The sequence below is a fragment of the Narcine bancroftii genome, chromosome 4, assembly GCF_036971445.1.
Source record: "Narcine bancroftii isolate sNarBan1 chromosome 4, sNarBan1.hap1, whole genome shotgun sequence".
NCBI lineage: Eukaryota > Metazoa > Chordata > Chondrichthyes > Torpediniformes > Narcinidae > Narcine > Narcine bancroftii.
This window is the reverse complement of record NC_091472.1, coordinates 312,364,552-312,377,014: the sequence shown is the minus strand read 5'-3', so window position 1 is coordinate 312,377,014 and position 12,463 is coordinate 312,364,552. Positions and strand designations below refer to the sequence as shown.

Here is a 12,463-nt window from a genome sequence, read left to right as displayed (position 1 = left end):
TGACTTAACTAACCTAACAACCCCCTTCTAATTCTAAGTGCACGTGTATGCAATGCATGCGCAAGGTCAGAAAAGTTCTTTGGTTCACAGTCCAATCTCACTTCCCATTCCTCCAAGTTCACTGTTTACAAGCAATTCTTATACTGTTCGCAGAATTTAACATTATGAAGTTCACCAGGCTTTGGTGCTTGAAAGGTAAATGGTTACCACTCAGGAAGGTTCTTGTCGGTTTGCAGAGAGAGATTTGTTGTACGATGGACACCCAGCCATTCCAGGGTCTTGCTGACAAAACTTGCCTCCTCAGGGTTCTCTAGATGACAACCTCTTTCTTTCAGGTCACCGCAGTGTTCCTTTTTGTTTCCCTTATTTCAAGTGAAACATTAGACAGCCAGTCCTCTCCTCTTACATGAACCACAAGGGCTTTGACCAGGCTGAACTCACAATGTGTTTTCCAAATGGGGTTTTCCAAAAGCTTGCCAGCTTGTCCTGTTCCAGTCCCAGCTACTGTTGCTAACTGTAACACTTTAGAAGTGATCTCTGCGTGTCTCTCTCTCCCTGAGAGAAAATCTGTTTGACTCTCTCTCCTTGCAAAACCACATGACCCTCTAAGAACAGGCTCCCTTCCCGACAACATGTGGCTCCAACTAGATCTTTCATCTGTTGCATTTTTGTAAACAACAATCCATTAGTGAAGTCTCTTGAGCACTCTTCAAAGCTCTTGCAAAGGCTGTTGGCCCCGACATGTCTAGCATGAGCAGAGCTCCAGTATTTTGAATAAGATTTCTTTTGAAGTGTTTGTATGTGACCTACTCTAACAAAACTTGCCCCAACTTATCTCCCAAAAACATATTTATATACTCTGTCACAGCGCCAAGATATGGTGACAGAGGTTGTTTTGCGTGAAGACCAGTACGCATCTCATACATAGGCACAACAGTACAAATGTGCAGAGATACAGAGAGACGAGCTGCTGTAGAGCAAAGGTCACATGATTTTACTATTTTGGGGTTCATTCGCAAATCTGATAATGACAGGAAGAAAACAGTGCTTGAATCTGACGGTTTGTGATCTCACACTTGTGAATTTTCTTCATGGCAAAGGTGGAGGGGGTGAAGAGAGAGTGGTCGGGTTGGACTGAGTTTTTCTTTTGAACATATTACAGATGGAGGAGGAGGAGGCGTGGGCGATGGCTTGAGCCGCGCTCGCCAACCTCTGCAGTTTCTGGTGGTCCTGAGTGGAGTGGCTCCCACCCCACGCAGGGACGCACCTTGACAGGTGCAGTAGAAGTGGTTGAGGAGCGCTGGTGATGTGCCAGCTTCCCTCGGGCTCCTGAGGCAATAAAGGTGCTGGTGCATTTTCTGGGCAATTCAATTTCTGTTAGCGAATTGGCGAGAATGAGGGCAACTCAGCAAATGATTTCTTTATTCAGGGAGTGGTGAAAGTGTGGAACCACCCCCTCAAAGGGAGGGGTCAATGTGTTTAAGGAAAAACAGATTAAACACAAGGAGTAGGAGAACATAGTGGAAGAGCAGTGGTTCTCAACCTTTTTCTTTCCACTCACATCCCATTTTAAGTAATATCTAGGCCATCGATGCTCTGGGATTAGTCAGGGATTGCTTAAGGTGGAAAGAAAATGCTTTAATTGTCCCTCATTGACTCATTATGTGCACGGTTTCAGAACTCCTAAGGAAATGGGCCAATGACCATTTTTCTCAAGCAAAATATTTCAGTAACAATTGGGTCTAGAGCAGAGATTCTCAACCTTCCCACTCATATCCCATCTTAAGCAATCCCTTACTAATCACAGAGCACCAATGGCACAGCGAATACTTAAAGCGGGATGTGAGTGGAAAGAAAAAGGTTGAGAACCACTGTGGTAGGGGAAGAGTGCAGATGAAAATTGAGTTGAAGATCAGAACTGGTGTCTCCATGCTGTAAATGTTATGTCGTAAACCTTGCTGTGGCTCCCACTCTCAACCCCCCCACCTCTCACCTGCAAAGTTGTGTCAAACACAACCAGTTTGGAACTCGTTGGGATGGTGTCATAGCACTGATGTGCTTTCATGAAGTTCATGTAGATGTCAGCATCAGGTTCAGAGCCTGCAGGGAGAGAAATAGGAGTCAGATCCAATGCCGATGCGGGATCAGGTGCTTCTCCCCGCCTGCCCCACCCAGTCTGATTCTGGCTCCTCACTTCTTCCGATATCACAATGGGCTGAAACTTGAGAAAGAAATCAGTGGACAGAGATTAACAGAGAGGAGAAAGGGAATCTGAGGTTGCAATCTCCAATCCACAGCCAGAGAAGGTGGTGGAAGTAATTGCTCTTCGAGCACTTAAGCATCTCGGCGAGCACTTGAATCACCGAGCTACGGACTGTTGCTGAGCAAGTGATAGCAAATAGGCCTTGCATGGATGCAACGGGCCAAAGTGCCTGCTTCTGTTATCTTTGGAGTTCGGGTTTGGACTGAAGTCTGTGAGGGCGCTGGAGGTGAATCCACGGGGACGTTTGGAGTCTCTGAAGGGACTCTCTCTTGCTTCTCTTCCTCTCGTACTCTAGGGGGCGCCGGGCAATTTCTGCTGTTAGAGAATCTTTGACGAAAGGCAATTTCGTGTTGTATCTGTTTTGTTACTTGACAGTGAAAGAATCAAATAAACCGTCATGAAACGGAGAGAGGAACATAGGGAATGATGTTCAATAAAACCAAATTTGAAATTTACATTTTAAATGGAGATATGCAGCAATGGTAACAGGCCCTTTTGGCTCGTGTTACCTGATTTACACGCAATTGATCTACATCCCCCAGTACATTTTTGAAAGGTGGAAGGAATCTGAGCCTCTCTGGTGAAAACCCACATAGACACAATGTGACAGCTTATGTTGTGTTTGTATTGTATGTAGATATGTTTTTGGGAGATAAATTGGGCCAGGTTTTTTAGTGTAAGTCACATAAAAAAACACTTCAAAACAGATCTCATTTAAAATACTGGAGCTCTGCTCATGCCAGACAGGGAGGCTCCTGGGGGCCTTTGCAAAAACTTTGGAGAGTGTCCAAGAGACTTCATTAATGGATGGTTGTTTTGAAAAGCAACAGATGAAAGCACTCGGAGGAGTTCGGAGCCGCAGGCTGTCTGGGAGTGCTGCTTGCTGTTCTCAGAGAGGTCATGTGATTTTCCAAGCAGAAAGAGTCAAATGGACTTTTCTCAGAGAGAGAGAGAGAGAGAGAGAGAGAGAGAAATCAGTTTTGCAGTTTAACTGTTCCGCAACAGCAGCTGGGACTGGAACAGGACAAGCTGGCAAGCATGTGGAAAAACCCCATTTTGAAGACAGGTTGTGAGTGCTTAGTTCAGCCTGGTCAAAGCCCTTGTGGTTCATACAAGAGGAGAGGAATGGCTGTCTAATGTTTCACTTGGAATAAGGGAAACAAAAAGGAGCTCTGTGGTGACCTGAAAGAAAGGTTATCATCTGGAGAACCCTGATGGGGCAAGTTTTTTCAGCAAGACAGTGAAGTGGCTGATTTAAAGGGATCTGTTTGTGTCCAGGAACAACAAATCTCTCTCTGAAAACTGACAAGAACTTTCCTGAGCGGTAACCATTTAACTTTCAAGCACCAAAGCCTAAAATAGTGTTAAATTCTGGGCACCGTCTAAGAATTGTCTGCAACCAGTGAATTTGGAGGAATGAGAAGTGAGATTGGACTGTGAACCAAAGAACTTTTCTAAACTTACACACATATTACATACACATGCACTTAGAAGGGGGTTAGTTAAGTCAACAAGTTAAAGTTTAATTCTGTTTTCATGTTTAAAGATAATTAAAAGCAACTTTTGTTTAAGTAACCATTTGTCTTGGTGAATATCTATTGCTGCTGGGTTTTGGGGTCCTCTGGGCTATTAAGATTTTTGGGGAATCGCACTTACGGATTGAAAATTGGAATTTTGGGATCTTAAACTTTTGGAGTTTTTGTAATTTATTACTTAATTTGGTTTTTTTTCAAGGTAATTTAAAGCTTGTGCGTGGAAAAACAGTAGCAGTCGATCTTGATATATTTTTTGTTACAACCATCACCTGCAGAGCTGCAGAGCAAGAGAAAAGAAGAACTGATGGTAATTTATAACGCATTAAAGCTGACTGATCTCTCTCTCTCTCTCTCTCTCAGAGAAAAACCTGTTTTACTCTCTCTGGTTGCAAAGCCACATGACCTCTTTTAGAACAAGCTGCACTCCAGACAGCCTACGGCTCCAAACTCCAGCTCCGATCTCTTTCATCTGTTGCTTTACAAAACAACCATCTATTAGTGGAGTCTCTTGGGCACTTTCCAAAGTTTTTGCAAAGGACCCCAGGAGCCACCCTGTCTGGCTTGAGCAGAGCCCCAATATTTTAAATGAGATGTGTTTTGAAGTGTTTGTATGCAACCCATACTAAAAACCTGCCCCAATTTATCTCCCAAAAACTTATCTATATACAATACAAACACAACATAATCTGCCACAACAGAAAGAACGTACAAACTCCTTACAGACAGCATGGGATTCGAACCCTGGTCTCGATCATTGGTGCTGTAACAGCTACACTAACCGTGCTGCCCAACTTTAATAAATGTTGGTTTTTGCTTTATTCTATCCATCTGCATCTTGCCTGCGATGAATTATATTTAATGTAATATTTCCATATGTACAACATGGAAAAAGGCCATTTTGACCCTTCTGGCCCGCACCGAACCAAGTCCTCTCCTCTAGTCCCACCTACCTGCACCTTGTCCATAACCCTCCATTCCCCTCCCATGCATATACCTATCCAATTTTTCCTTAAAGGACAAAATGGACCCTGCTGCCACTACTTCTCCCAGAAGCTCATTCCACATGGCCACCACACTCTGAGTGAAGAAGTTCCCCCTCATGTTACTTCTAAATTTTTGCCTCCTAACTCTTCCATTAAACAATGTAGATTAATTGATTTCAACTAAAGTACTCACCAATATTGTCAGGCAGAAACTTTTCAAACAGGCTGCTATCCTCATCTGAAAACTAAATAACGGAGAGTTTTCGTTATAAACAAAAGGGGTGCAAGGGTGGTTATCAGAAACATTCACATTCAGAAGAGCCCATTTCCCTCTCAGGCCAGGTCCTTGGGATCGGGGTTGACTGGGTCCCATATCTGAGGTGACTGATGAGGCCAAAGTGGGAACCACAGGGTGAAGATGGAATTCAACTTGGATACGTGTCGTGGAGCTGCATTTTGGTAAGATGAACCAGGGTAGGACTTGTACAGTCAGTGGCAGGTCCCTGGGGAGTGTCGTAGTACAGGGAGGCCTCGGAGGACACAGATCCCAGAATGTGACAGGGTGCTGAAAGAGACGTTTGGCACACCTGCCTTCATCAGTCTGGGCATTGAGTACAAGAGTTGGGACATCACGTTATAGCTATATAAAATAGTGGTGAGCCTATACTTGGGAGCATTGTGTGAACTTCTGGTCGCTTTGTCATTAACTTGGAATGGGTGCAGAAAAGCTTAGCGTGGATGTTACCAGGACAGAGCACTAAAGTTTAACACGGATGTTACTGGCTTGGATCATAAGGAAAGATTAGGTCAGTCGGGATTTTCCCCTGGAGTGCAGGAGGCTGACCATTGGACATAGAGGTATAGATAAAGTGATTGGTGACAGTCTTGTTTGCCAGGGTAAGGGAGTCTAAAACTAGCTTCTTTCCACAGGATGCAAGACTGATGAACAGTATCTTGTAACCATGTAAATTTAAATGTAGACATCCAGCACTGTATCAGACCACTTTGGCTATTGAGTCCATGCTGCCAAATTTACACCCAATTGACCTACACCCCAGTACATTTCAAATGGTGGGAGGAAACTGGAGCTCCTGGGGAAAACCCACGCAGACATGGGGAGAAGGTACAAACTCCCTACAGACAGTGCGGGATTTGAACCCCAGCCTTGATCACTGGCACAGTAAAGGCGTTGCACTAACCACTACGCCAACTGTGTCACCCCAAGTAAATCATCCCAAAATATTTATATTTTATTTTAAAATATTGTCTTTACATACAAGTGATTATTATGTGCCGTGTATTGTGTGTGCATATGTGTGCACTGTGGTTCAGAGAAACGCTGCTCCGTCAGGTTGTAGATGTTGGCGAGAAGAGAAAGTTTTAAAAGGGATCTGAGGGGCAACCTTTTCCACAGAGGGTGTAGGTACAAAGACCAAGCTAACAGAGGAAGAGGTGGGTGGAAATACCACATTTAACAGGCATTTGAACAGGTTAATGGATTGAAAATGTTTGGAGGGAAATGGACCAAACGCAGGCAAATGGAACAAGATCAGAGAGATGACTTGGTCAGTAATGAAAGAGTTGGCTGTAAAGACGGGATAAACCGGAGAGGGGAGGGGGTGGAAATGAACAGTTAGGGAGGTGCTGCACTGCTCCTTCTGCCACTTGCGCAGAGCTTCTGTGGGCTGCAGACACCTGTCCTCGAGCTTCTCAACACCATCCCAAATGCTCCTTTCTGCTTGGAGCCAACTTAGGAAAGAGATTCCCAGGAAACTTGAAGTGCATCCTTGAATCTTTTTCTCTGTCTGCCTGGTAACATGCTCGCACTAGAGAGCTCAGAATAGAGCACTATTTCAGGAGTACCAGGCTGAATGCAAACTATGGGAACAACATTTGACATTTTGCCTGGATTGTATGCAACCCAATGTCATGTGATCCAACCCCTTATCCATTTCTCTTGTTACACTCACTTCCTCTCTCAAACAGCCCTTCCCACACCCCTCAACCCACCACCCACCCCATTGGGTTTCCTATTCCCATCTGTCCATTAAACACCCCCCCCCCCACCCTGATCTTGTCCCACTCATCACCCTTTCCTCATTATATTCTATCATCTGCTGCCCTTTGTCACCTCCACTCATCACCTGCCAGCCTCTGTGGCTATATCTAACCTTCTCTCCCCCCCACCACCAGATTCCATCTGCCTATCAATCCCTCATCACCTGGACGCACCAATCATGGCCAGTCCCTGCCTCACCCTTCCCCCTTATATACTGCCCATCTCCCCTTTGCCCTGAAACTGTCAACCGTCTCTTTCCTTGCACAGATGGTGCCCGCTGAGTTTTATTGGCTTTGCTCCCGATTTAAACTTTCAGTGTGAAGAACGCCTTCAATTTTGCATGGCGCACTTCAGGGAAATTACTCACAGTTCGACCAGCTGCAGACGCATGAGAGTGCAAGAATGAGAGAGGCCGTGCATCCAAGCTACAGGGGGAAGAGTGTGATCAAAAGAGCAGACAAGAAAAATGAGCAGAAAACAGAATCGGGTGCAAAGAGCAAAGGAGTTGGAAGAGACAGGGGTGGGGGGGGGGGGGAGAGAGAGAGAGAGAGAGGCAAAGACATGCACAGGAGAGAAACAGCATGTGGCGCACAACAGAGGGGAATAAGCAGGACATTGCTGGCACTGACCCTCGACTGCACAGTACCTGTTCTACAGGGTCCTCACTAGCTTCTTGCATTCTGCCCCTGGCTTGCTTGGTAGAGATAGAGTTTAAACTGCACACTGTGGATGCCTTCCATGAGCCACAGCACTGTCATTTCTGGGGTGGAATGCAAACAGCTTGCCTCACTGCCTAAATTTGTCATATGAGCAGATTAGTTGAAGAGCTCTCCTTAGCGGGAATGAGCTGCCTGCTGCTTGATATCAACATACCAGAGCCTCACTAAACCCAGCACTCAGTCAGGGAAGGCTCAAATTTAAAGACCAAACAAGAGTGAGTAAGTCAGCACTGCAGGAGGTAAATATAGTTAAGTTCAGATTGAACCTGTGCAACCTGACGAAGCAGTTTTCTCCGGTCCATGATGCAGAACAGTGCGAACACACGCTCAGATGTAACATGACAGATGAACAATACACACCCTCTTCATGTTCTGCCGCCTACCGACATTTTTTTCATCCCGTAATGAAGGGCTCAAAGCCCAAAATGTTGGTTATTTATCTTTTCTTTATCTTTGCTGAATAAAGTTACACAGTTTGACCAGCTGAGTTTCTCCAGCACCGTGCTTTTACCTCAATTAGATTTACTTTGCATTCTAGCTTTGGCTTTGAGCCTGATCCTTTAAAATGTGAGCAACGTTCAAGCAGGTAAACAAGGAATCGGAACACCCAGAAGTGCTGGGGGAACTCAGCAGGTCACATAGCATCCATCATTCCTGCATTGGGTATGGCAAAAAAAAAGGAGCAGGTGGCCAACCAAGGGGCTGAGGAGCCCAGGCTTGGAGGTGGTAGGTAGATACAGATGAGGTGGGGGCGGGGGGGAGGGCAAGGGCAAAGAAAACAGGTCTGAAATGGGATAATTTTGGGGGGGAAGAGGTGGGAGGCTGACCAATTCGAAGCACAAATGATGCGGCAACGTCCCCATCCTGTGAATAAAACTAATTCAAATTAGTGGGATAAAAAATGTGTTCCTCTGTCCTTTTGCAGTCAGGGACAGGTTAAGTTGTTGTTGAAGGACCAAGGATTCACCATTTTCCTTTGCATACGCAAGGACCAGAATTAGGAGCAGGTCATGTGACCCTTTGAGTCTGCCCCATTTATCCGGTCATGACTTAGCTCCACTTACCTATCCGTTCCCCATGACCCTTGATTCCCCCATTGTTCAAAATTCTTAAATTCATTTAATGAGGCAGGCTCTCTGGAAGAACCGGCTTCACCTCAACTGTCTTAAATCTACTACCCCAAATCTTGAGCTATTTTCATTTCACCTGCCAGTGGAAAATATCTCCCAGCTTCTATCTTATCTATAGTAAAATCCTTGGTATCTGGCACTTATGGAGAATGGTGCATGCCAGATAAGTATATTTTCCAGTTTTACAATGCCTAGCTAAAACATCTGCATTAAGAAAAAAGTTTACAAGACAAAAATACTACACAGTACTTACACTGAACAACTTTATTTGCATGAATATCTAAACCTTAAAGCATTTTACTTTATGTTCAGTCACATTCTTTGAAAACATTTAACTATCACTGCATCTGCAGATTACTCCCCCTTCACAGAGCCACCTGAAAAACAAAAAATAACATTATAAATACACCCCCCCCCCCCCCATTTTAGATAAAGCCTCTGACCTGGGTGACTCTTACAAAGCAGGGATAAGGAGTCACTCTAAGAGAGTCACCCCAACGGCGAGCGGCATCAACCAGCTCTTCATCCCGGGCGACACCATCGCTATTTCACACAACTTTATTCAAACAGCTATTATGAGCAAAGCCTGACCAAGGCTCTCCGCTGGCTGGATATTTGCTCTCATCTTCACCAAAGGTTTATATGTTACTTCAGAGAACATTTAGTTTTACATTTTTAAACTTAGATATATTTTACCTATTATTTTATTCTTATTTATTTTCCTCGATTTTTTTGCCAGTTGCTTAAATTCCAGATTCGAGGTTTAACTGTTTTTCTTTCATAATTTTTTATGATTCTATAAGATTCTTCCCTCATCCTTTTAAACTCTTGAGCATATTCCCATTCCACTAATCATTTTGAACAGTGGGAGGAAACCAGAGCCCTTGGGGAAAAGCCACACAGATATGGGGAGAACATACAAACTCTCAAACCCAGGCCCGGATCGCAGGCACTGTAAAGGCATGGCACTAACCACTACACCAGTGGTTTTCAACCTTTTTTGCCTTTGGCCTCACTTTTTTTCATAAAAATATAGCCCCACCGTTAGCAGAAAAACGCTATATATTTAAAAGAAGTTTTAATTAAATCATTTACTGCAAGTGTATTTTAATGCAATTAAGATTGGGAATACACTGGGACACATATTTCATGTTCAACTACTGCTTCAATATGTCAACCATCTCAAACACAAGTTCATCAGTTGTCGTCACTTCAGTGGGAATCTTGCCCCTGATACTGGCTGCAAATATTTTTGATTCCAGGGACTAATTTTGTTAGTTTCAACCTTAAATCTCCATGTTCTGTAATTTCCAGTCGGTTTCTCTTAGCTTGTAGCAAATCACTAACATCACTGAAGCCACATTCTACTAAATAAGATGATGGAAAATGTATCAATAGTTCCCTTTAGTTCCTAAAGTAGTTGAATTTGGATCTTTCTTTTCAATCTCGTTAAACAGCCAAATCAAGGTTCCTTTCACTTTGAACAAGTTGCAACTCAGATAATTCCTCTTGGTATTGCACTGGAACTTCGGATAAGTCCACCAGCAATGGCTGAATTAACCAAGAGGGAAAATCCATTGCCTTAAAATCTATCAAAGTCAGTAACCAACATTATCAAATGGTCAACAATGATATTTGTAGTAGCATTAGTTACCTCACACTTATTCAACCAATAGAATTGACTGAAATTTCTTGCAGAAATATTTCTTTGGCATAATTCTAGAAGTGTCGTGAATCCAAATATCTTTGTTTTTGCATCAACGAGCGTCATACTTGCTACTTGGAGTTGCTTGTTCAATGCACTTAGTTTCTCAAGTACCTCGCATAAGCTTTGCCATCTGTTGTTAGCAAGAGCTTCAATTCAGGTTTGTCCTTCAAAAACTCACTGAGAAGATCAAACAGTTCCATAAACCTTTTGACAGTTTCCCTTTGACAACCACGTTACATCAGTGTGAAGCAATAATCTCAGATGTTCTGAATTTTTAGCAACACAAAACTGCTTAAACAGACAGCATTTATACACTTGATCACAGAATGCAGTATCTGAAGCTTTCTTGGCAACTAAATTTTCTCGGTGGATAACACAATGCACAACCAACATGTTTGGATTTTCATCCTTCATTAATTTTAAACATCCTGTTTCTTTTAACCCATCATAGCATGTGCACCATCTGTGGCACAAGATACAATGTTCCCTTTTGGTATTTCATTTTCATCTAAATAACTTTTGAGCTTGCTGTAGATATCAACTGCAGAAGCGGTTGTTTCTCATGATTCACAAAACAACATCTCTTCTTGAAACTCTTCCTGATCAATATATCTCACATATGCCAATAATAGAGCCTCACCGTCCCATATGGTAGATTCATCCAGTTGTATTGAGAACTTACGCGATTTCAACTTCTCAATAAGATATTTTTCAACATCTTGACCCATGACATCTATTCAAGGCTACAATTCAGGGCTGTAGTTCGCCCAGCGAATAATTAAGTGATTTTTGATCCATTTTCAAATTTCTCTTTCAGTGATTTAAGATTCCAATTTCCAAGATTAGGATGTTTTACCCTCAAATGAACTTCAAGACGGCCTGCTTTCATTGATTCATTTGTCAAAGTCTGTAGGCATAATAGGGCAAAAAGATGCACGTTCACCGTGACCAGCAGCAATAAACCCAAACTTCAAGAATTCCACTGAATATTGATGAACCTTTTGCTTGTTTGGTCTGCTCAGTTTGAATATACAACATCGCAAGCTCCCTGAAACAGATTAATCAATATTTTATTATGTCTTAGAATTAAAAAATGTAATAAAAGTAATGATCGAATCAAAACATAAAAAAAACACGAGTGCAGATTCTGTCATTTTTCCTCGCAGAGTGCGTGAAAACTGTGCTAGCCTCGTGGTTTACTTTCTGGAGCCCCTATTTTTTTTTCCGATTTTGGCATCCTCCTCAGGCTGGCGTCTGGGGCGGACCCCCGCCATCAATACGCTAGTGCACAAAGATACCTACAGATACAGGACTCATTTACTACTGAACTGAAAAATGAGTATGGACGGAGACATGATAGTTGAGAAAATTTGGAATCCTCGTCGCCAATGAGATCATTTGGAATGGATGATAATAAGACTGGTCCGAAAAATATAGAATTATAACGTTAACCAAGGATAACAACAGTTAAAATCAAAGAAACATCGGAGAAACAACAGAAGAGCAAAAAGCACACGTTATGAAAATAAAAAGAACCAAGGGTTGTACTGACTGTGTGGCCAAGTCACATCTTTCATACCAACATAATGAGTTTATCTTTTCAAACCAACTTTTTAATTATTTCCCAAAATATTCCGACACCCCACTAAAATATTCTTAAGCCCCATGCCCCACCTTGAGAATCTATGCACAACCCCAACCCTGCTACCCAATATGGAGGCCTCAACTAAAAAAAACGAAGGAACCATCTATTCTGTTTATACTGTACAGTAAATCCCATGGACGGTTTAAGTGAAAATCCCATGAGGCCACCTGTTAAAAAGATTGACAGGATGGACTTGGGACACTTTCTTTTTTGGGACAATCTGGAAGAAGAGGTCAGCGTTTAAAATAAGGGCTCACTCATTTAAGGTAGAAGTGGTGAATATTTTTATTTATTTCAAAGGGTCAACAATCTTTGGGATCCTTCCTTGGAGGGCAGTGGAAGCAGAGTCTTTAAATATTTTGAACGCACTGGTGGATGGCAAGGGGGAAAAACCTCTACAGCTCCATGGATTTAAAGAAAA

At 42.9% G+C, this 12,463-nt stretch overlaps 1 protein-coding gene across 3 annotated transcripts in view; it reads right to left on the bottom strand.

Annotated features, from left to right (window-relative positions):
- Nucleotides 1-12,463, bottom strand: part of LOC138762255 (5'-AMP-activated protein kinase subunit gamma-1-like) — a 56,078-nt gene that overhangs the window by 41,994 nt on the left and 1,621 nt on the right. For 2 of the 3 annotated variants that reach the window (XM_069935931.1, XM_069935929.1), the window contains exons 1-3: nt 7,487-7,571; nt 4,975-5,026; nt 1,994-2,100 (exon numbers count right to left, since the gene is read on the bottom strand). In XM_069935931.1, coding sequence (XP_069792032.1) covers nt 1,994-2,100; nt 4,975-5,026; nt 7,487-7,519 — 192 coding nt within the window. In that variant the 5' untranslated portion in view covers nt 7,520-7,571. Of the gene's footprint in view, nt 1-1,993; nt 2,101-4,974; nt 5,027-7,486; nt 7,572-8,942; nt 11,446-12,463 lie in introns of those variants that run through there. The other variant, XM_069935930.1, reaches the window with a different exon arrangement.